This window comes from Rana temporaria, chromosome 2 (assembly GCF_905171775.1).
Source record: "Rana temporaria chromosome 2, aRanTem1.1, whole genome shotgun sequence".
Lineage (NCBI taxonomy): Eukaryota > Metazoa > Chordata > Amphibia > Anura > Ranidae > Rana > Rana temporaria.
The window spans coordinates 434547885-434572727 of record NC_053490.1 but is presented as its reverse complement, the minus strand read 5'-3'; the positions used below and the strand labels follow the sequence as shown (position 1 = coordinate 434572727).

Below are 24843 nucleotides of genomic sequence, written 5' to 3'. Positions count from 1 at the left end.
TTGTGAATTGTGGGTTGTAGTATCCTTAAAAATAGATCAAATGAGTATGTGGCACTGCAGCCTTGGATACATTGGACCTAAACACAGAGTCATTGTTCAGAATCAAGGAGCCATGTGTAATGGACTTCAATTAGTAAAAGTCTTCTTGCTTGCACGCATCCCAAAGTTTTTTAGAAATGTTATCGTACGCTGCAGAGTATCTTCATGACCATTACCATAAGGGTTATGCCATCACCTTCAGGGGATTGGATGGCACAGTAGGTAGTGGACTTCATTCTGTCTTGGGCAGAACTCCCCATTTTCCACATTTCTGACGAGGAAATTTGATAGGTGTTTTTTACTCAGCCAGTAACCCCCTCCGGTGGAGTGGTATATTCTCCCATAAAAGTTTGAGCCAGCGATGGGGTATCCCAGATGTAACCCTTCTGATGGCCTGGTTCAGTGTGAAGCTGAACAGATTTGTCTCTATGAGCAAGGATCTTTCTCAGTGGATGCTTTAGTGACATTGTGGGGCCTGTTCTCCCCAATATAAGCCTTCCAATACCCCCTGATGTATATCAGCATGTTAAGCCTGCACCCTCAGGCGAGGACTAGCAACATGAAACAACTAAAGACCAACGTCTAGGCACCCTTTCACCCTCACTGATCCACATCATCCCCCAATGTCTCCTTTGAGTCAACCCACCTAAACTTCTTGGGAACTCCCATGGCCTCATACGGTAGAGAAGAACGTCAGCATTCACAACTTTCAACCACATCCCTGACGTTGGTATTTCCCCATAGATCCACCTCCCAGCTATGACTTTCCGTACCCCAAAATATAGAACTGCAAGGAACAGCTTGGTGTACACATCCAACTCCTCTTGGTCAAAAATTCCCAGGAGGCACCTCAAGGGGAAACATTAAGGAGATTTTTATAGGAAATGTTATAGCTGATAAATTTGGTCGATTTACAGGTTTTTAATACCTACTGGGACACCTAACCTACACAGACAATTTTCTGTACAATGAGCAATGTGTCCATGTCTCATGTACAAGAGGAGCATATTTAGAAGTGGTTGGGACGTGAGTGAGGTAGGTACTTGTGGGAAAATAGCAAATAAATATCAACTACCAAAACATTTAAAGGGGTTGTAAAAGGTAAAAAAAAAAAAAAAACATAAATAGCTTCCTTTACCTTAGTGCAGTCCTCCTTCACTTGCCTCATCCTTCGATTTTGCTTTTAAATGTCCTTATTTCTTCTGAGAAATCCTCACTTCCTGTTCTTCTGTCTGTAACTACACACAGTAATGCGATGCTTTCTCCCTGGTGTGGAGAAAGCCTCTTGAGTGGGGAGGGAGCGAGCAGGAGTGTCAGGACACCCACTAACACACAGCACCTTTCTCTATCTGCAAAGTAGAGAGTGTCCTGACACTCCTGCTCACCCCCTCCCCCCTCAGGAGACTTTCTCCACACCAGGGAGAAAGCATCGCATTACTGTGTGTAGTTACAGACAGAAGAACAGGAAGTGAGGATTTCTCAGAAGAAATAAGGACATTTAAAAGCAAAATGGAAGGATGAGGTAAGTGAAGGAGGACTGCACTAAGGTAAAGGAAGCTATTTAGGGGAAACATTTTTTTTTTTACCTTTACAACCCCTTTAAATAGCCGAGTTTTACCCATCTTCCAGAAGAACCAAACTTTAGCAAACGTCACAGGACATATGGTCCAGCTTAGCAAAAAAAGGTTACCAAACTAACTTTTCTGAGACAGGAGAAGCAACATCTCGATCGTAAAGTCTTGCTTGCCATGGAAATAAAACAATGCCTCTGTATCCAAAGACACTGTGAAGGAAAAGCTGCAACAAACATGTTGAAAAACTTAGTACAAAGTAGTTTAGTCTTACACAAAATTACAAAAAAATAAAAACTTTTCCCATTTGCAGGACTGCTCTTGGTAGACTATACATTTTTGTAATATTTATACTAAAGTAAAAACAATTATATATTGCAGATAACTTTGCTAATCTATAAAAAGGTCTTCCATATTTTGTGCCATATTAAAACCAATTTCAAATAGCAGGAAGGTGATGCAATTGTTTTTTATTTAGTTTTGCACCAATTCCCCCACTATTTTTTATGCCGAGTATATTTATACTTGGAGACAAAAACGTGATATTGCAGCTTACCAATCCTTGATGTGCTGGCTGCATTTGTTTGCTTTATTCAGACCAAGCACATTTTCGGCAAGTATCAAACAACTGTTGATCGTGCAAGATTTCCAACGTACATAACTTTTCATGCAGGAAACTGAAATCTTAATCATGGTTATCAACCATCTTCTGTTAAGTACAAAACTTCCCTCTATAACAGGTGAGGAGAGCAGAAAATTATTGTAGTCCAGATCAGAAAAGCCGTTTAGGTGGATGACGCTGCTTTTCCATGGATACAGTAGAGCAAGCCACTACAGCATGGAAAATATTACTGACAGGATCAGCAACTAAGAATAAAAGGGGATAAAATCCTAGAACAAATGCGTCCACCACATCTAAGGACTGGTAAGCTGCAATAACTTTATTTCCGGTTTAGATATGCTTGAGCTGCAGGAATGTGGTTACATACAGTATCTAGTTTAAATGCATAAATTAACTGTTTTACTTGTGAAAGAAAAAGGTTTGTTAGCTAAAGTCAGGCTTGTGATCCGATCATTATACTAGGGTTACATAGATACCATTTTTTTTTTTTATATGCGAGTACTAGTACCGATACTTTCAGTCACGTACTCGCCGATACCGAAAACATATACTTTGCAGTGAGATTTGCGTCAATACAAAAAAAATTGGCGCAAATCACATGCGCTTTCAACGGGAATGTGGTGCGATTCCTGCCTGAATCGCATGCAATTTTCCCCACTGCTCGAGTATATGTAGAAAGGGAAAGGCATCATCTAGTGCAGTGGTTCTCAACCTTCTAGTGCCGTGACCCCTTGATAACATTTCCCAAGGTGTGGGGACCCCTAAAAGTCAAATTATTTTCGTAGCGTAGGTTGTCAGCACCCAAGGCAAGACAAGACAATTTGCGCTCCCTAAATCCCTTCCACTCGTACAGTATTGAACCCCCTTATGGCACATTTTAGGATGTACCACTCTCTGTTTGTTCTCCTTTCTTTTCCCTTTTATCTCTCTCTATCCTAATTTATTTTTTCCCCCTTCATCCCTCTCTCTTGCCGTCTTTCTTCCCCTTTTTCTTTGTTCCTCCCTCTTTTTCCCTCTCCCTTCCATGTATTCTCTATTTTTATTCCTTCTCTTACTCCTTGGTGGGGGGGGGGGGGATGAGTGGCAGTGCTGGCGGGGAGTTGGGATCAGTGGAAATGCTTGGGGGGAGTTCTGATCAGCCAACTTGAATGGCAACTCTAATCACAGGTAGTGTTACTCACTGTGTCTCCGACTTTATGGTGTCTCGTAGCAGTGGCACCTATGTGGAAATCAGGAGATAGGGTCTCCTCCAGCTCCTCCCACTTCACATTCCTCACCAGTCAGCTGACCTCTAGTCTCCACCCCCCAACCATGCCGTGAACTGAATGGTTGGCTGCAAAAAGGCTCAGTGGGCGGCTGTGGGCTCCAGGGACAGCCCTGCTGGGTGGCCGCAAAAATGCTGGGAGAGCCAGGAACAGCCCAGGATTTGGTGACCCCTGGCAAATCATCATTTGACCCCTGAGGGGGTCCCGACCCCCAGGTTGAGAACCACTGATCTAGTGGGTATTTTTTTTTTTTTTTGTTTTTTTTTTAGAACTTACAGTACATATCTGGCCACATGCAAACTAATCTACATAAGTGTCCTGGTCCACCGATAATGGCAAATCAGGGCAGCTGGCGGTGCTGACAGAGCAGGAAAAATAAGTTCCGGGACCCCCTTAGGTATAGGGTGGAAGTGATGTCAGCTTGGCGGCAGACTGCCTTTGAGCACCTCCGGCGGGTGTGATTTGCCATCATCGGTGGACAAGACACCCATGTAGATTATTTTTCACGTGGCCAGATCTGTACTATAAAGTTCCAACATAAATTTTGTTTGGGTACAATGTTGCTCAATTGTCAGTTAAAGCGATGCAGTGCCGTATTGCAAAAAAATGGCCTGGTCATTATGGGGGTAAAACCTTCTGGGGCTTTAGTGGTTAAAGAAGATCATACATTTTTAACTCCCCAGGTGATCAAGTATGTATAGTACTTGGTCCTGTTGTCCCCAAAATGCACATCTATATGCTGTTAGTAGCTCCACCGCCTTTTGAAGCCCAAATTGTGGGTATTCCTTAGGGGGCGGTACAGTCAACACAGATCCCTGCTTCCTCTCCAAGTTGAGTGATGTCACTATTATAAATGAACAATCAGCACTGCCTGTTCATTCATGTTAAAAGATCACTCAGAACTGCGACTCCGTGTAAAGATTACACAGATAGATTACACAGAGCCGTAGCTCTCAGCGATTTTACAATTTGAATGAACAAGCAGTGCCGAGTGTGCATCCATAATAATGACAGATGACTGTGGCTGCAACACTGAGCTTTCCATTTTCTGAATGATCAGCAACATCAAACTGGTGCGGTGTATGACACAGCCCACCTGCGCTGCCCATTCATCCATTAAACTGAAAGATCACTCAGCACTGTGTGGTCCATTGGCTGGGCTGTGTATCTGTAAAAGCAGCCTCTGATAGACGCACAGAAGCGCAGAGCCCCTGCTCAATAAAAACAAACAATCTCCTTTCTAGCTATGGGGAAAACCTTTCTGATCATGTTGCTTAGAAACTAAGGGACAGATTTGAATGAGTCAACTGCAGTTAAAGTTAAATAATAATAATATTGATGTAGAACGTTACAAATCCTTACCTGGCCTGTTTCATATTTCCCTTGCTGCTTTGGCACTTCAAAGATCCCTACAGTTTCCAAAACTTTACCTTCTGGTCTATTCCTGGAATAAACAATAATTTTAGTCCAAAATCACATTTAAAAAACTGATAAAGCAATTCCACCATAACCATTTTTGCAGAAAATTCAAAACCAATGCTACAAATTATTTTAAGGAATAGGCATATTAAGGGGCTTAAAGTGGAACTAAACCCTCCAGTTCCTTACAGCTGAGAAATGTGCCAACTTACCCTCTATTTAGATCTGTAGTTGCCATGGTGCTGTACATGGGATCGGATATAAAACTAGAAGATTACTATATAAGCACACAGGCAACTCCAACAGGTATCACTAGAAGCACTCCTTGAATTTTACTGCTTGTTAATAAATAAATCCCCTTTAGTTCCCCTTCAAGTCTAAGCCCTGGTTCACACTAGGGCAGAAAAAAAAAAAAAAAAAAAAAGAAATCTTACTACTTCTGAGATTTTATTGTGACTTAAGCCCCGTACACACGATCCGAAAATCGTACGAAAAATGCCGCATTCAAATCGATTGTACGATAATCGGATCGTTAGTACAGAGCCTTCAAGAGCCGATCAGGACAGTTCATCCCACATTATTCTATCGGCCATGCCCGGAATGTTTTTTTGTATATTGTCAATTGTACGATTTTTAGTTTAATCAGTACAGCTGTCGTTCGAAAATGCAATACAAATGCATTACAACACGTGATATCGCTTCCAAATTTTTATTCTGTCGTACGAGAATTTTCGTGACTTTAGTAAACTGACTCATCAGATTCGACGCGAGATTAGCATGCAAAAAAAAAAAAAAACAGACGATCATCCGTCCGATAATCGGATCGTGTGTACTGGGCATTAGTTTAACAGAAGTCTATGCAAGTTGCAATGAAATCAGAAAAAAGTAGTGCAGGAACCTTTTTTAGTCACAGCAATTTGAACGGTTCCATTGTTGGCAATGGGGTGCAACTTCTCACGCTATTTGGAACTGTCAAATCGCATGACAAATTGCACGGTGTGAACGAGGGCTTACTGTAGCGCTACTTGCAAACTAAAGGTGTTCCAGCCTTTTTTTTAAGTTTATTAAAAGTCAGCAGCTACAAAAAGTGTAGCTGCTGGCTTTTAATAAACAGGCACTTACCTGCTCCATGGTTCCAGCTCCTCGCCGGCCGGGGCTTCGCTCCTCGCCCCCCCTTGCCGGCCGGCGTCTTCATTCCTAGTGTGGGCACCCTGCAGTGACAGCTTTTGGCTTCATGGCCGGGCACCCACTGCGCATGCGCGAGTGGCGCAGCGCCGTCCGATTGGACAGGCGCTCGCCTACAGGGAGGGGCTGCGATAAGGCGATTAAGCTAATCGCCTTACCAGCCCCTCGGCGGAAGGAGGAAGTGGGACAGGAAGTCCCACTCCTTCTGACCCCCCCCCCCAAAAAAAATTACATGCCAAATGTTGCATGTAAGGGGGGGAAGGAGTGGATTAAGCGGAAGTTCTATTTTTAGGTGGAACTCCGCTTTAAGGTGAAACTAAAGTCCTCATACTAACCTCCGCTCCAACAGTTTGCACATCCATGAGGTCCCTCCCTGGCCCAACACCCCCCTTAGTCATTCCTGGTGCCTAACGCCACCTTGAATAACTGGCATAGGATGACATAACTTCATTTGCAGGAGTTTAATCAACCTGACACATAGGCTCTGTGCCAAAAATGCAAACTGAGCTGTACATGGGCAGCTCAGTATCTTCTACAGAACACTATGGACAGGCCGGTGTGTTTAGTTTATTGCAGATGAGACATTGCATGTCTTTTCTGCAATAAATAGCCTGCCTTGCGCATAAGTTATATATTGGGCTAGGACCACTAAAGTGCTCTTTCCACATCCGATTTACACAGGCATGTCCTAACCAGGGGCGGACTGACCATTTGGGCACCCGAGGGCCCCATGCCACTAGGGGGCCCCATCAGGGTTGCCAGCCTCAGTAAAACCAGGGACAGTATGTAAAAATCAGTGTTTTTAAAAAAAAATCCGAAGATTATAGCTGCCCCGCCTCTCCAGTACCTTTTCAGTGTGTGTATGTGTATTGTGTGTGTGTGTGTGTGTGTGTGTGTGTGTGTGTATGTGTATTCTGTGTGGCCCCATAATCTATTGCCTGGGGGCCCCATAATCTCCTATTGCCCAGGGGCCCCATAATCTCCTATTGCGCAGGGGCCCCATGAGTTGTCAGTCCGCCCCTGGTCCTAACAATCCTTGCTTAGTACTAGCTGGTTACCTATCATTCAGCACAAAAACATCTCCAGGCAGGGCCCATGCCTGAAGATGTTAATGTGTGTGCTGAATCATAGGCTCATGGCCAACATACTTGCAGCATGGGATTATATACACTCGTTAAATCAACCCAGCTCTCTTAATAAACACCCTCTGGTTGCGGATTCCATATCTTTATGTAACCACTGCTAGCAGGAGTACACATAGACAAAGTGTCCGACAGAGCCCGGAGAAGATCAGCAACACAGAGAAGCCAGAAAGGTTGAAAATAAAGCTTTGATCACACAGGGGGCGCTATAACATAAGCCCACGCAGGGCCAGGATTACCCACATGGGGATGCAGCAGCTCCATAACATTGGTGTGTGTCACTCAGTGTCTGCATTCAGGGACACGCGCCCATATAAATACCAAGGGATTGTCCGTGCAGACGCTGTGCCCCAGGTGACATGAATGGGATATACAGGTATGCCCAGCCCTCCGTGGGCATACACTATAGTAAGCCCTGTGTAAACAATGCCCAAGTGAAAGTTACTTCCTAAAGTACATGCTGCTTTAGCAAACTAAACCTGTTTGGGATGTGCAGCTCAGACATGCGCACTGGGGAGGGCACAGATCCCTATGGAGGGATCACCACACACACACACACACACACCTGGCTTCCCTCCAAGCCGCTCACACTATTCCAGGCCTCTTATGTCACCACAAGGTGATCCTGACTCAAGGTGCCACAGCAATGTTTACAGCGGCAGGCTGCGTGAGTCTCAGAGCACAACGCCCCCCAGAGGAAAGATCGCGCACTGCACTAATACGCAGAAGTTACATAAACTCGCGCGCTGTATAATGTGCAGACGGGCCGGCAGGCGACAGGGAATCTCAGCGGATCTCTATGGGATACCCTCCCCCATACATAGACATGCACGCCCGCACAATCCTGTTACCGAGAGGAGAGCGCCCGCTCCAGCTGGAAGCGGCAGCCGCACACAGGCCTCAGCAGAGCGGACCGGGCCTGCCGGAGCTCCATACCGACACCGCTGGCCAGGCCTCCATGGCGGAACCGACCGAGCACTGACAGGCAGCGTCTAGCTGCACATGCCGCCATGGTGGTGCAAGAGCCGGATGTCTCAAGCAGCGGGGACTTCCGGTACGTAGCCTGTCATGTCATGTGACTTCCCTCCCAGAATCCTCCGCTCTGTGTTCATTGGAAGACATGGCGAGTGAGTGCCGGGCGACCGAACCTCTGCTGAGGAGTCTGAGGGAGGAGAAAGGCGGCCTGTCCGAGGGTACCAGGAGCAGGGCGGAGGAGATACTGAGCCAGGGGCCCGGGGCTCTAGTGCCATTCAGTGTCCTGAGAGAGCTACACGCTGTACTACGGAAGAAAGGTCAGAGACTGGGTCACCTACCTGGGAGGTACATGAGGGGGCGGGATCCGATCGACACCTGAACGGAACAGGCACAGGGTGACACTGGGTCGGGAACAGGCGCTTTGTGGCATGGGGTCGGGAACAGGCGCTTTGTGTCACGGGGTGACACTGGGTCGGGAACAGGCGCTTTGTGGCATGGGTCGGGAACAGGCGCTTTGTGGCATGGGGTCGGGAACAGGCACGGGGTGACACTGGGTCGGGAACAGGCGCTTTGTGTCACGGGGTGACACTGGGTCGGGAACAGGCGCTTTGTGGCATGGGTCGGGAACAGGCGCTTTGTGGCATGGGGTCGGGAACAGGCACGGGGTGACACTGGGTCGGGAACAGGCGCTTTGTGGCATGGGTCGGGAACAGGCGCTTTGTGGCATGGGTCGGGAACAGGCGCTTTGTGGCATGGGGTCGGGAACAGGCGCTTTGTGGCATGGGGTCGGGAACAGGCACGGGGTGACACTGGGTCGGGAACAGGCGCTTTGTGTCACGGGGTGACACTGGGTCGGGAACAGGCGCTTTGTGGCATGGGTCGGGAACAGGCGCTTTGTGGCATGGGGTCGGGAACAGGCACGGGGTGACACTGGGTCGGGAACAGGCGCTTTGTGGCATGGGTCGGGAACAGGCGCTTTGTGGCATGGGTCGGGAACAGGCGCTTTGTGGCATGGGGTCGGGAACAGGCGCTTTGTGGCATGGGGTCGGGAACAGGCGCTTTGTGGCATGGGGTCGGGAACAGGCGCTTTGTGGCATGGGGTCGGGAACAGGCGCTTTGTGGCATGGGGACAGGCGCTTTGTGGCATGGGGACAGGCGCTTTGTGGCATGGGGTCGGGAACAGGCGCTGTGTGACACGGGGTCGGGAACAGGCGCTGTGTGACACGGGGTCGGGAACAGGCGCTGTGTGACACGGGGTCGGGAACAGGCGCTGTGTGACACGGGGTCGGGAACAGGCGCGAGGTGACACGGGGTCGGGAACAGGCACCGCGTGTGACGCGGGGTCAGGAACATGTGCCGATTTGTCTGCCGCAATGTCACAGACCCGCTATAAGTTGCTGATCGCCACCATTACTAGTAAAAAATAAATAAATATTCCATAAATTTATCTCATAGTTTGTAGACATAGTTATACGCTTTTTGGGATTTTTCAACAAAAACATATGTAGCAGAATACATATTGGCCTAAATTGATGAAGACATTTTTTTAGGTATTTTTATTTATTTATTTTGTTATATATATATATATATATAAATGTCTCATAGCAGAAAGTAAAAACATATATATATATTTTTGTTTATAGTGTAAAAAATATAAACTGCAGAGGTGTTCAATTTAAAAAAATGTGTATTTTTTCACCAGAAAATTGCAACACACACCAACTTTTTCTCTAGGGCCTCTGCTTTAAAAATATCTAATGTTTGGGGGTTCTAAATTTTCTAGCATTGTCTCTTAATAGATAGTTTACAATTGCTTCTAAATAAACCTGGTACTATCAGCACTGCTTTTTGCGAGCGCAGTGCAGGGCGCCAACACCTTACTCGCCTGTCCATGCTCATTTGATTTGCTGCTTTTTTTATTATTTTTTTTAAAGGTTTGTGCGTTTGAAAATAAATAAAGTAATGTAATTTGTTGTTTGCATAAACTGCAGTTTTGTTTTCTCTACCAAATACAAGTAACTGTCTGGATCTGAGTTTGTGTAAAGACATTCCTTTTCTTATGTTTTCCTCTTTCAGGCTCAGCTGTCTACTTACATGAGCTGCTGGAAGGCAGTGAGTTTTGTCTACCTGTAGTGGAACTGCCAGAGCGGGTAATATTGGTTTTCCAAAAATTACATGATTGTGATATAAAGAAGAAGTCTCTTAACACATTTTTTCCTAGCCCCCCCACTGCATGACCACTCTGCTCTGTAAGAGATAAACACCTTTGAGTGATACTAAACACACACTGCTTAATTTGCATTACCCTTCTTTTTTTGTTTGTGGATGATGGCACTGCAAAGATTTTAATTTATTGTTTTAAATTGTCATACAAATATATATTTAAAATAAAAAATCTTTATTATTTTTTTGGCAGTAACATGGCAGATTTCTGCCAGTCGCAGGCTGTGACAAGCCCTCCAGCCTGTGTCCTAGAATAAGAGGGAGGTAAAGCCTCCATCAGTCTACACGTAATATCCTGCCCCCATTGTGTTTATCTGGTTAGTGGGCATGGAGAAGGAGGGAGGGCGTGGGCTGACATTTGCCCACATGTGTGACTCTATAGTCACATGGGCTGCTCCGATGTGATAAAGAGGACAGCTTAGAAAATCACTGAGCCTGTGCAGAGATGCCACCACAGCTTCAAAATCTCTAGCTAAGTTGGGGAGATGGACAGAAGGGGGAGATAGAGAGAGCAGCCGGATCAATTAGTTTTTTTGCAGAATACAGAAAACAAATCTCATAGTGACTGAGTGAGTATGTACAGCAAATCTCATAGTGACTGAGTGAGTATGTACAGCAAATCTCATAGTGACTATGTACAGCAAATCTCATAGTGACTGAGTGAGTATGTACAGCAAATCTCATAGTGACTGAGTGAGTATGTACAGCAAATCTCATAGTGACTGAGTGAGTATGAACCATTTATTGATAGTTTTTTTTATGATGTGTGTTTAGTGACACTTTAAGCTGAGATTTACAGCAATGGTCTCAGGTGCTTGCTCAAGCTCAGTATTGTCACAACACTATCACTATCTTCTCCATCTACGTCCCTCCCTTTTTTTTTCTTTTTTTTTTTATCCACTTATCACACAATCCAATACACACTTGTTTATTCTGCTGCTCCATTTTTTATTTTATTTTTTATAATTTTTTATTTTTTTATAATTTTTTTTTTAACAGACAAGCTTCTTTTCAATAAAAGTTTTTTGTACGTACAGAATGAGCATATATTCATCATATGGTCAGACATTGCTACTATTAGTGTATTACGGAAAACAACATCCAAAAACGAGTGCGGTGAAAATAAATGAATAAACAAGCAATCGCCATTGTGTAAAAACAAGGCAGGCAATGTATGCTAAACATCAGATAATAAACAACCAATGTAGCTGGGTAAATTCCAAGGAGAATATATGAAGGATTCAAAAGGGGAGATGACAAAACAAAAAACAACCCCAGATTACGTGTAGGGGGGGGGAGGATAAAGAGGTGTCAAATTTATCTGTCAAGGGAAGGGTTTGTTAAAAAGTGCAAAGGGAGGATTTAAAGCGGGAGTTCACCCGAAATTTTTTTTTTTTTAAGATTAGATTGATGCTCATTTTGTCTAGGGGAATCGGGTAGTTTTTTTTAAAAACGAAGCAGTACTTACCGTTTTAGAGAGCGATCTTCTCTGCCGCTTCCGTGTATGGTCTTCGGGACTGGGCGTTCCTATTTGATTGACAGGCTTCCGACGGTCGCATACATCGCGTCACGAGTAGCCGAAAGAAGCCGGTGCGGCTCTATACGGCGCCTGCGCACCGACGTTCGGCTACTTTCGGAAAATCGCGACGCGATAGATGCGACCATCGGAAGCCTGTCGATCAAATAGGAACGCCCAGTCCCGCAGCCCATACCTGGAAGCGGCGGAGAAGATCGCTCTCTAAAACGGTAAGTACGGCTTCGTTTTTAAAAAAAACTACCCGATTCCCCTTCACAAAATGAGCCTCAATCTAATGTTAAAATTTAACATTTCCGGGTGAACCTCCACTTTAATACAATTGCCAATGGAACCCTCCTTTTTAAAAGCTGAATTTATGTCTATAATGGGGAAGAGGGGGTGTAAAAGATCCGAAAAGGGGGTTGGAGTAGGAAAAATAGAGCAAATAAGGTCAGATCAGCACGAGATCTCTCTGACTTTCACACTGGGGCGTTTTTCAGGCGCTTTGGCGTTTAGAAAATCGCCTGAAAGGAGCCTCATCTGCCGTCCCAATGTGAAAGCCGAGGGCTTTCTGAGCCCGAAAAATGCTGGTAAAGCTCCGCTAAGACCCCTTTCACACTGGGGCGTTTTTCAGGCGCATTGGCATTTAAAAAAAGCATTTCAATGGAAAGGGGCGCTTGTATTCAACGCTCCTAAAGCGCTGCAAAGAAGCTGTTTGCTGGACTTTTTTTTTATGCCCTGCCAGCGCAGCACCTCAGTGTGAAAGCACTCAGGCTTGCAGATGAGGCTTCTTTCAGGTGCTTTACAGGCACTTTTTTTTTTTTACGTGAAGACCCCTTTCACACTGGGGCGTTTTTCAGGCACTTTAGTGTGAAAGCACTCAGGCTTTCACATTGGGATTGCAGATGCAGCTTCTTTCAGGGGCTTTTTTTTTTAACACTAAAGAGCCTGTAAAACACCCCAGTGTGAAAGGGGTCTAATGGGCCATCCTCCAGTCCCCTATCTTCCCTGAATTGGTGTGGCTTGTTGCTTGTTCAAGAGATCTGCTGCTCCATTTAGACCTCCCTTGTTCCTCCAGTCTCCGCTTTTCAGTTGACATAACACAGCCTGAGCAACACCTTATTTATGTGCACTCCTTCCCATTCACATTTCTCCCTCTGTTTCCACACCATTCAGTCTTCAGTCTTTTTTCACTGTCGGAGCAGCTGTCTGGAAAAGATCAGCAGGCTGGAGAAGGGGCTCTGCTAACTCACTTGCTGTGTCATGTAAACAGTGAGTCATGTAGGGGGAGGGAGTGTGTCAGTGCTCACTTCCTTTTTACAAAATACCACATTAGATGACTGTCAGCGGTAAAGGGCTATGTGATATTTAGCAATATAAGTGCAGCACATAAAACAGGCTTAAATGAAAGACGTCCGCACAAGGGGCAGTAGCAGCTGAGCTCAAGAATAGGTCACACCCACAAATGACATTGAAAATATGTCACACCCACAAATGACATTGAAAATATGTCACACCCACAAATGAGGCTTCTGGCAGGGGAAGGGACTGACAGGCAGTAGAGCTGCACGGTTCTGGCTTAAATGAGAATCAACATTTTTTTGCTTAAAATAAAGGTTGTGATTCTCGCGGCGTAACATCATCTTTCACATTATACAAAAAAATGTAACTAACTTTCAATGGCATAGTTCACACCGGTGCTTGTAGTTCCAATGCTTTCCAGTTTCAGAATAAAAAGTACAACATCCTGCATTTTTCCTGGACTGTACTGGAACGCTATAAAGCGCATCAAACGCACCAAAAAAATGCGCTGGAACACACGTCCTTATTTAAGGTTAACAAAAAAGAGGGGGGGGGATGCACTGGACTGCATTAAAAACGCACCAAGTACACATCAAAAATGCATTGGAACACATCAAAAATGCACATGCAAAAAATAGGGGTGCAAGGGACCAAAAAACTCACGGTTCGGATCATTCCTCGGTTCAGAGTCACGGATCGGATCATTTTTCGGATCAGCAAAAAAAAAAAAAAAGACCAAGTCCCCACTGTAATGTCCACATCACCCCCCCAATACCCCCCACCCCTCCATGAGCAGTTTTTGGCGGGTGATGATGACGTCAGCACGCTGCTCTAGGGGAGCTCACCTAGGCTCCTATGGAGCTCAATCCGTGGATCACGTGGTTTGCCGATCCGAACATGGTGACCTTCGGATCACAGATCAATAACGATCCACCACTCGCAAAAAGCATCTGGAACGCAACTGCGTTTTTATGGTGTGAACTGGCTCTTAGGGCTGGTTCATACCATAAAAGCGCACTCCAGATACGTTTCTGCATGCGCATTTTTGCACGTTTTTCATGCATTTCCGAATGCATTCCACTATACTAGGGTCCAGTGTGTTTTCTGATGCATTCCAGTGCGTTTTTGATGCGTTTTACTGCGTTCCACTACAGTTTAGTGCAGGTAAAATGCAACATGTTCTTTTTTTCTGGAACTGACTGCACTGGTGTGAACTATGTCATTGGAAAACATATAACCTTCTTTCCATGTGTTTTTGATGCACTGGACTGCATGTGGTGTGAACTGGCCCTAGGTTTGTGAATTGTTCATTGTTAGATCAGTGAAGATTTCTTTTCAACAGCAGACATTTGTCTTTCTGAAGGTGTGTCTTTTTCTCCTGCTGTTTATACTACACACAAATAAAAGGGAGCAGCCGCTGTTTTGCTAAATGCAGTGGTAATGGCTGCATGCTTAGCATACATCTCAGTTCCTATATATTTTGTTTTACTTTTTAAGAATATTACAGGCATTCTGTTATTTAGAGGCAAGGTGCACCGTGTTTCTGAAAACTTTCACTAAATATATTTTCCTATCTCTCTTGAGTGGACATAACCAGTATTGTAAACTTTCAAAAGGTTTTGTTGTTTTAACTAGGTATTTGTGTAGTTGTATTCCCTTTTGTCATTTGATTTCCTTGCCTTGTAATAATAGGCTCACATATTGTGGTTACAAATTGTAGTGTCATTGCCTTAAGTCCATGTATGCTCCGCCATCTCCTCTGCGTTGCAGCACATATTTGGGAGTGCTAATGTGATGAAAACGCGTCTCTTCTCTTCATTTCTCTGCCTTTTTGTGTTTGTCAGATCTGTCTACGGCACCAGTTATAGACAAAGACTCAGGGATGTAGGATATGTAGTTTCTTCACAGAAAGTGTCAGTTCTTAGACTACAGACAGAGGGCACGCATTAACCTGTACAGTGCCATGCCGCATGCCCTGATATTTGCCTATTTGAACAAAAACTAAAATTTGTGACACCGGAAAGTGACGATTTCTGCTACTAAAGGCTGTGCATACAGGACAACAAATGACACCATGAGACTACATTATAAACTCGCATCTTATGTGGGCTGAAAACGTAAGGTGCAGGTAGGAAGCTTTATAATGCCTTTCATTTTGTCTGCATATTTGTATGTTTAGAACCCAGAACTTGTGGCGCGGCTTGAGAAGATTAAAGCTAAGTTGGCAAATGAGGAGTACAAGAGAATCACAAAGAATGTCACCAGCCAGGTACAGTAGTTTTAAGTTTTAGTATGTGTTTTGGGATTTGGTCTGTTCAACTTATTAAAAGGTTCATCATTTTCTACCTAGTACCATAGCTGTCTTTAGACAGGACATAGGATAAAAAATAAAAAATGTTGAAGTAGCTTTTGTCACACTACTTCGTAGATGCAGACATGTAGGTATTTGAAATTGTATGGAAACCCAAACTTTCCTGTACAAGTTAAGCTTGGCTCACCTCTTCTTTCTACCGAGCTGCCCTATTGGTCCTATGTTTTAATGGACATAAACAATGACCAATAGGAATGGGTAGGAAAAGTACAGTCGGCTTTAACTTTTAAAGGAAAACCTAAGACTTGCACATAGCTGCCTTTTGGATCTACTGATTATTACTAAAGATACCCAAGAAACATAGAAAAGTCACAGCTGAAAAGACCAAGTGGTTCATCGAGTCTGCCCCTTTTGTTTTAATTTAACCACTTAAGCCCCGGACCATTTGAATTGCCTTGGTTTGTATCATGTATACTTTGTTATACCAGTCAGGAAGTCAATCAAACAATGGTGTATACTGTACATATAGGATACATTAATTGGGGTAGTTTACCATTGCTGCAATTGTGTTGTCAAATCATGTTGTAATAATGGCTTGTTGTATCCACATGCAAATATGCACAATTTTCAAATGTCAACAGTTCACATTTCTTACCCTCTACACTGCTGGTGGTCCACACCTCAGTCATTTACTACACAGGCTCAAAGTGTCTGTCTCATAGCATTTCCCTAAACGCAGGCCATGCTTACTTCTTGTTATGTTATTTTAGAATGAATTGACCAGAGCATGCCAACTTGCATATAATGCCTTACTGCACATGTTTTTTTGCCAGAACATTAATTCTGATTAGAGGCTTCAGGCAACAGCTCCATCTTTGTTGCTTTCTCCAGGTTTAATGAATTTTTCATTTGACCTTTTTTGTTTTCTTTTTCTAGAATGGTCGACATGGAACTCTAGCTGATATAGGCAGAGAAGGTAAGTTGTCTCCTGTAGGATGGAAGTATAATTTCTAATTTTCAGATAGTACTGTTACTTTTTCTTGTATTCCAGTGGAGCATCACTCCAGTCTTCACTGATGGGGCATGTTCTTTATCTTTACCAGATAATGGCACATATATTGTATGATTAGCCTATATTAGGTTAAAGGAGTTGTAAAGAAATGTATTTTTTCACCTTAATGCAATCCTATGCATTAAGGTGCAAAAACATCTGTTTTCAAGTATCGCATAAGTGCCCAAACTACAACCTTGTAGTGTATATTTTGTTAATGGAAACCTGTATTGAGATAAATGTACCATTGCCTGGTTGTCATGCTGATTCTCTAACTTCATTAATTAGTGAGTCACTGGCCTTTTATAAAGCATGTATGCAGATAAGACATTCTAACTTTGGTTTTACTTGCTTCATGCTTATTTTGGATCATTGATTTATAAAGTACTGATACCAGACTTGGGGGGCAGATCCACAGAGATCTGCACCCGCGCAGCGTATCAGAGATACACTACGCCCCAGTAACTTACCCGGCTTTAGTTTGAATCCTTAAAGATTTCGCGCCGTAAGTTACAGCGGCGTAGTCTATCTCTGGCGGTGTAACAATGCGTAATTAAAATCGGCGATTAGGGGGCGTGTTTCATTTAAATGAAGCACGTCCCCGCGCCGAATGAACTGCGCATGCGCCGTCCCTAAATTTCCCGCCGTGCATTGCGCTAAATGACGTTGCAAGGACGTCATTTTTTTTTAACATAGACGTGAATTACGTCCATCCCTATTTGCGCAAACAAAAAAAAGATTAAAATTATACGCGGGAACGACAGCCATACTTAACATTGCATACGCCGCCAAATAGCAGCTTTAACTATTCGCCGAAAAAAGCCGACTAGAGACGACGTAAAGGAATGCGCCGGCCGCTCGTAAGTTCGTGGATCGTCGGAAATATCGAATTTGCATACTCAATGCGGAAAACGACACGAACGCCACCCAGCGGACGCCGAAGAATTGCATCTTAGATCCGAAGACGTACGCCTGTCGGATCTAACCCAGATGCCATCGTATCTTGTTTTGAGGATTCAAAACAACGATACGACGCAGGGAAATTTAAAAGTACACCGGCGTATCAGTAGATACACCGGCGTAATCTCTCTGTGGATCTGCCCCTTAAGACATAAAAGTTACACACAGGGCACCAGTACTCATTTTTGTGTTAAAGGTAATGCCATAATGCTCCCTTTTGGTCTGTTAAGCATAGGTGTGCGCGGCCTATTGCATTAGGGTGTGCACCCCAAAATCTAAACACACATGACTGCCACCTGCAGTCACAGGGGGAGGCTCTGGTGGTGGGAGACAGTTAATTAAGACCATATTATATTACACCCTAAATAAGAGTGTAATGTGTTCCTAAGGTTGAACCTAGCCCTTAATATAATGGGGGCATTTACACTGGCCACTGGCACCCCCAACCACTCACCTGGTGTCGCCCCTGGATAATGCTAATGTACATGGGCACACCCTGTGCGCACGCCTATGCTGTTAAGTACACCGGTAAAAGTGTTTTTGTTTATATATGTTAAGTGCAACAAATGCCTGTTGAGCCTGCCAGAAATACAGCAAGCTCCTAACTTCATTTGCATTTTGCCTGCACTAATATTACAAGCACAGTTATTAGGCCTGATCTGTCTACTTATGTGGACTACAGCTCACCCCTCATGTTATGGAGATGAGAAGAGGAGCGAGTCCTAATCGGCAGCGGCCTAGGATGATGATGATGCTGCTCCTCCATAGTTAAGCAGAGTGAATGAGTGTTGTCACCCTACTGCAAAAGTGTGTTATTGGCAGGATTACGTGGTAAAAATTAAAGAGAAAAACTAATGCAACCACCACTTGTAAGGACTGATGAGCTGCATTATATTATATTTTTGTTTTCATGTTTAGATACACTTTTATAATTTGCTTTCCCCACTGCCTTGCATAATTAGGTGTTGGCTAATTGCATGTTGTAGATGATTTTTAAATATTATTTGATGACAGTAATTATTAACATTTTGTAATTTACATATTTTTGTGTGTTTACAGTACGACCTCTGAAAAAAATAGTTGTTACAGTCTTCAACTTCTTTGTCACAGTGGCAGCAGCATTTGCTTGCACTTATATCGGCAGTCAGTATATTTTTGCTGAGGCAGCTACGGTGAGTTTAGCTCCAGAATAATATACCTAGATTGTCATTAGTTGCCATATATTTACTGATTATTCCCTTTTTCTTGGTCCCTATGGTGTTTGATATTTTTTTTTTACATTATTGAGGGAGAACGATTTTTCCGGAACCTACACACACACCATAAAATGCGTTTGAGGGTTCACCCAGAAAAAAGCAATAGGATTCAATTGACTTGCCTTTTTTTTCCGATTGCCCATACACAAGCAGATCTGTTATAAAAAATAAGTGATTGTGGATTAGCCTCTCTACTTTGAGATTTAGCACCAATTTGGGACCTGCAAGTATAGTAAACTCCATAGATCTTTCCACTTAAATTTATCAATACATCTCTGAAATTATTAAATCTGTCTCATTTTAGAAAACTGCATTTATGAGACTTGTTGATGTCATTGTTCATTAGACGCAGTATGCAGCAGTCCTGTAAATTAGGATTAAAGGGTTTGTAAAGGTACAATTATTTTTTTTCCTAAATGGCTTCCTTTACCTTAGTGCAGTCCTCCTTCACTTACCTCATCCTTCCATTTTGCTTTTAAATGTTTTTATTTCTGTAACTCCACACAGTAATGCAAGGCTTTCTCCCTGGTGTGGAGTGTCGTGCTTGCCCCCTCCCTTGGACTACAAGAGAGTCAGGACGCTCTCTACGTTGCAGATAGAGAAAGAAGCTGTATGTTAGTGGGCGTCCTGACTCTCCCGTAGTCCAAGGGAGGGGGCGAGCATGACACTCCACACCAGGGAGAAAGCCTTGCATTACTGTGTGGAGTTACAGACAGAAGAACAGGAAGTGAGGATTTCTCAGAAGAAATAAGGATATTTAAAAGCAAAATGGAAGGGTGAGGTAAGTGAAGGAGGACTGCACTAAGGTAAAGGAAGCTATTTACGGTAAAAAAAAATTGTACCTTTACAACCCCTTTAAGAGCTTATGTAGACAGGTGTCGGTTTTAACAGCTGTCTTTTTAATTCAAACGTAGTCCAATGCAAATTAAGATGGATACGATTTATTGCCAAAAAGGTAACTCCTCTCAAATGCCGTGAAGGCCGAGTTTGTTCTCTTTTGCCTGTGACGCAAACAAAATGTCAATTGGACCTGCTGCATCCAAAGACATGCAGCGCAAAACAATGTAGGGTAAATGCAGCACGAGAACTGTCACCTATACTACACCAGTAAAGTAAATGGAAACCTGTTGACCTGCACTTTTTAACACACGTCAAACGCAGGAAAAAGTCCATCTATATGAGCCTTTATAATGTATCTCTTTATGATGGAATCCATTACTTTTTACTCATGTCAGAGAGCTCCATGTTTATTCATGTTGGTGATTAAATGGTACAGTGATGGTTTGATTCAAATTCGGGTAAATCTATACTGACAGAAATGTGGGGGATGCTGATGGTAACCTTATAAGAATACCAGCTGCTTGACTATCTCTGGCTTTAATGCTCTGAACCACTAGCCTGAAGCAAACATGAAGAATAAAGTCAGAGTGGCATCGGAAATCCTGACCTGCATATTTGTTTTTGGTCAGTGGCTAAGAAAGTAGTAAAGCCAGCAGAGTCGGCTTGACTTTCAGGCAGCTTGCATTTCTAGGGAATGATTATTAATGGCAGTTCTCTTATGCTGGTATTTAATCTTTAAAAAGCAAAAATATATATATTGTGAAAAATGTTTTCGTGTGTGTATATGTACGTTCGATAAAAAAGTATCACATTTATTTAAAAAGCATATAAAATTTGCACTCGCATTTACTAGTGCCTATTCCGACCGGCACTAGTCTGTCCAGCGTAAACAAAGAGAAGAAATACCGCGCTAAGGCACCAAAAAAAATTCCTAACTAAGCTGCAACACAACAGTGTCATACAAACACAATATAAGTAAAGAAAAAAGAAACGTTGCGCTATTAAAATAAATTAAACTAAACAGTCAATTGATAATGGAAAAAATATGATGAAATTAACATTAAAAAGACCCCAAAATTAAAAGGAAATAGAACACATGATTGAAAATATAGTCTCTGTGTCAATGAAGATGGTTAAAAATAAGTTCATCAATATTGAATAAAAGTTCATAAGTTGAAATCATGAGTGGTGGCCGACACCACAAAATAAAAGAAAAGGATGGAGGCTTACCGGATGGCAAGCAATAAGAGACTTGCGGCTGCAAACCCCAGCCAGGGCCTTTTGATGATCCTCGCAGAGGGATGAGGAGGGATGGATGCTGAGACTTTCCAAACGCGGATCCACAAGATAGCAGCGTGTCACAAGAAAAACTCAATAGTGAAGTACAACAGGACCAGCACATATAGGATATTTGTGACTCAAGGGACCACCACCACCAAAACACCCTATGGATGGGAGGCTTACCAGAGCATAAAGCAATACAAGCATGCGGCTAAACCCCTAGCCAGGGCCTTTGAGATCCTGAGCGGTGGTGATATATCCTGGAGTCCTCCGGTGTAGTGTGGTCAGTAGATACATAGAAAGAATGATATTGCCCACATGGTGAAGTATGTTGACTTCTCTGCTGCCACTTCCAACAATGTCTTCTCTCTACTTCCTCCCGACTCACCTCTCACCAGGAACAGACAGGAAGTTCCTGGTGAGAGGTGAGTCGGGAGGAAGTAGAGAGAAGACATTGTTGGAAGTGGCAGCAGAGAAGTCAACATACTTCACCATGTGGGCAATATCATTCTTTCTATGTATCTACTGACCACACTACACCGGAGGACTCCAGGATATATCACCACCGCTCAGGATCTCAAAGGCCCTGGCTAGGGGTTTAGCCGCATGCTTGTATTGCTTTATGCTCTGGTAAGCCTCCCATCCATAGGGTGTTTTGGTGGTGGTGGTCCCTTGAGTCACAAATATCCTATATGTGCTGGTCCTGTTGTTCTTCACTATTGAGTTTTTCTTGTGACACGCTGCTATCTTGTGGATCCGCGTTTGGAAAGTCTCAGCATCCATCCCTCCTCATCCCTCTGCGAGGATCATCAAAAGGCCCTGGCTGGGGTTTGCAGCCGCAAGTCTCATATTGCTTGCCATCCGGTAAGCCTCCATCCTTTTCTTTTATTTTGTGGTGTCGGCCACCACTCATGATTTCAACTTATGAACTTTTATTCAATATTGATGAACTTATTTTTAACCATCTTCATTGACACAGAGACTATATTTTCAGTCTGTCCAGCGTAACTGCTCGAGTTCCCCCACCGGCATGCGTTCCACGCCTCGGTGTTTGAGCTGTTTTCTATGCGGAAGTGCCGCAGAGGTGTCATGTGACATAGTTCCGTTCGTGGAGGTTTGCGTGAAGATTACCCAGAAGCCTCTACGCGTTTCGCATACATGCATGCGTCATTAGGAATATATATATATATTGTAGCTTTGCAGACCTTGGATAAGGTAAATGTTTTTAGTTTTCTTTCTGTTTTTTTCCTTTAATTTTTACCTTGTAATCCTGTGATTGGCACATTTCTTGTCCCTGGTTCGCTCCACTCACTCCTTCACTTGGAGTGTTATGGTTGTCGGCCAGATTCGGCTTCATACATCTCTGCCTTTGTTCAACATCTTCATTAAAGAGGAGCTCCAGGCACCTGCAGAAAAAAATAAGTTGGATACAAATACTGTAGTTGCTGACTTTTAATATTAGGACACTTACCTGTCCAGGAATCCAGCCGTGTCTTCACCCGAGCCAATTTCTTAGTTGGCTATAGGGTGTTGCTGCCGCCATTTCCACTAAGGAAACCGGCAGTGAAGATGTGCGGCTTCACAGCCAGTTTCCTACTGCACGTGCGTGAAATGCACTGCACTCTCTAATTGGGCTGCCTGGGGGGGGGGGAGGAGGGGGCAAACTTCAAAACTAGGTACCTGCTTTCCTCCGAACGGTGGCAAATGTGGCAGCGGAGGGGGGGTAGATAGGTGTAGCTTCCCTTTTGATTTGATCCTGCTTTAAATAAGAGATGGGGGGATTAGCAGTTTACTGGAGGAAGATAACACTTCCTAGAAAGTGACAAGGACACTGCATTTCTGGCATGATAAACTGATTTGATAGTTTTTTCAGGTACAGAAAAAAAAAATGCAGGCACCATATCCTGGTAAGCCACAATACATGACATTTTTTTGTTTTTGGCTTTAGTTATCTTTTAGGGCTTTTTGGTAATATGCTTTTACTTGGCAAATACGAATTCCAGGTTTGGCCATCTATACACAAAGCTTGTTTTCTAAGTCAATTCTATGTGTTGTGAAAAGTGCTGATTGATATGCCCTGTTCTTCTTCTTTACAGCGGATCCTGTCCTCTGTGATTGTGGCTTCATTAGTGGGACTGGCAGAGCTGTATGTGTTGGTTCGGACCATGGAAGGGGAGCTTGGAGAGTTATAGCATTTGTTCCTGGCACTCCTGGAGAGAATACACCTTCTACTGCTGAGCTGGACTCCGTCTGCTGATGTACGAGTTAAAGCAGAACTTCACTCTCTCAATCAACACTATTTCTAATACTTATGCTGCTAGCATTAGTAAATAGAGATGAGAGTATATCGTATTTAAAAAACAAAAATGTATTTCTTGACATTTCTTCAGTTACTTCCTGGTTTCTAGACAAATTATGTCATACGTCCCAGGAGTGTTTTCTCAGCTAAGCACACCCTCCTGCCTGCATGCCTGAGCTAAGGGCAAGTGAATTTCAGGAAGTAAATGCTACATGAATCATCTGCCCATACTCAAGATGGTCACATCCAGAAATACTAGGACAGTGATGGCGAACCTTGGCACCCCAGATGTTTTGGAACTACATTTCCCATGATGCTCATGCACTTTGGAGTGTAGTTGAGCATCATATGAAATGTAGTTCCAAAACATCTGGGGTGCCAGGGTTCGCCATCACTGTGCTAAGGGATGTTTTTCAAAGTGATTTCTCAGCAAAATAAAGTATGGATATATGTTGGATAAGTTTGCCTTGAATATAAAAAAAATATTTAAAAAGCATATTTGGTTTGTGGTGCTCAGATGCAGTGTAGTTCCACTTTAGGATTGCAGTAAAGCATGTTGCACTAAAACAGAGGAAGCCAAGTTTTATTTTCATGTAATTTATGATTAGTAGTTTTCTTCAACTCCTGCTTCTTCAAAGATACCCATATTTACAGGGATCCATTAACCCCTTCCTTACCGGGCCATTATAAAATGACTCCGGCAGGAACCCTCCCTTGATCCGGGTGGACGTCATATGACATCCTTTCTTCCCGGCAATCTAGGGTGCGCACGGCACCGCTCGTGACCCGGCGCACGTGCTCGGCGGCCGCAATGTCCGCCGGGCACCCGCGATTGCCGGTAATCACGGCAGGAGTGTGGATCTGTGTGTGTAAATGCACAGATCCACCTCCTGTCAGAGGTGAGGAGACCGATGTGTGTTTCCCAGTACAGAGGAACACACATCGGTCTCCACCCCTTGTGAGTCCCCTCCCCCCTACTGTTAGAACACACTTTAGGGAACTTATTAACCCCTTCAGCGCCCCCTAGTGTTAACCCCTTCCCTGCCATTCACATTTACACAGTAATCAGTGCAGTTTTAAAGCACTAATTGCTGTATAAATGTGAATGGTCCCAAAAACGTGTCTGTGTCCGCCGCAATGTCACAGTCACAATAAAAATCGCAGATCGCCGCCATTACTAGTAAAAAAAAAAAAAAAAAATGCCATAAATCTATCACCTATTTTCCAGACGCTATAACTTTTGCGCAAACCAATCAATATACGCTTATTGCGTTATTTTATTTTTTTCTAAATGTATTTATTTTTTGTCTCTTCTTTTGTTTATAGCGCAAAAAAATAAAGACCGCAGAGATGATCAAATACCACCAAACAAAAGCTCTATTTGGGTACAGTGTTGCATGACAGCGTAATTGTCATTCAAAGTGCAACAGCGCTGAAAACTAAAAATTGGTCTGGGCAGGAAGGGGGTGAAAATGCCCTGTATGGAAGGGGTTAAAGCTGTAAATTGTTTAGGGACTGTTTTTAGGAAGGCTGTATTTGGGGTTTGCAGATTGTTGGAGTGTTTTGATAATTACCATGCTGCCTGT

General features: G+C 43.6%; 2 protein-coding genes across 3 annotated transcripts in view; one reads left to right on the top strand and one right to left on the bottom strand.

Moving 5' to 3' along the window:
• Positions 1-8267, bottom strand: part of POLDIP2 (DNA polymerase delta interacting protein 2) — a 28403-nt gene extending 20136 nt beyond the window's left edge. The window contains exons 1-3 of the mRNA XM_040338354.1: positions 8095-8267; positions 4860-4941; positions 1739-1836 (exon numbers count right to left, since the gene is read on the bottom strand). Of these exons, the coding sequence (XP_040194288.1) occupies positions 1739-1836; positions 4860-4941; positions 8095-8255 (341 nt within the window). The 5' untranslated portion in view covers positions 8256-8267. The remainder of the gene's footprint in view (positions 1-1738; positions 1837-4859; positions 4942-8094) is intronic.
• Positions 8213-23244, top strand: TMEM199 (transmembrane protein 199). 2 transcript variants are annotated; one of them, XM_040338356.1, is made up of 6 exons: positions 8213-8297; positions 10295-10368; positions 15439-15528; positions 16507-16546; positions 18641-18753; positions 23055-23244. In XM_040338356.1, the coding sequence occupies exons 1-6, from the start codon at positions 8246-8248 to the stop codon at positions 23148-23150; spliced, it is 465 nt and encodes a 154-aa protein (XP_040194290.1). In that variant the 5' UTR covers positions 8213-8245; the 3' UTR covers positions 23151-23244. The 2 variants fall into 2 exon arrangements, with proteins under 2 accessions (XP_040194290.1, XP_040194289.1); XM_040338355.1 differs by lacking the exon at positions 8213-8297 and adding an exon at positions 8326-8535.
• The last annotated feature ends 1599 nt before the right edge of the window (positions 23245-24843 follow it).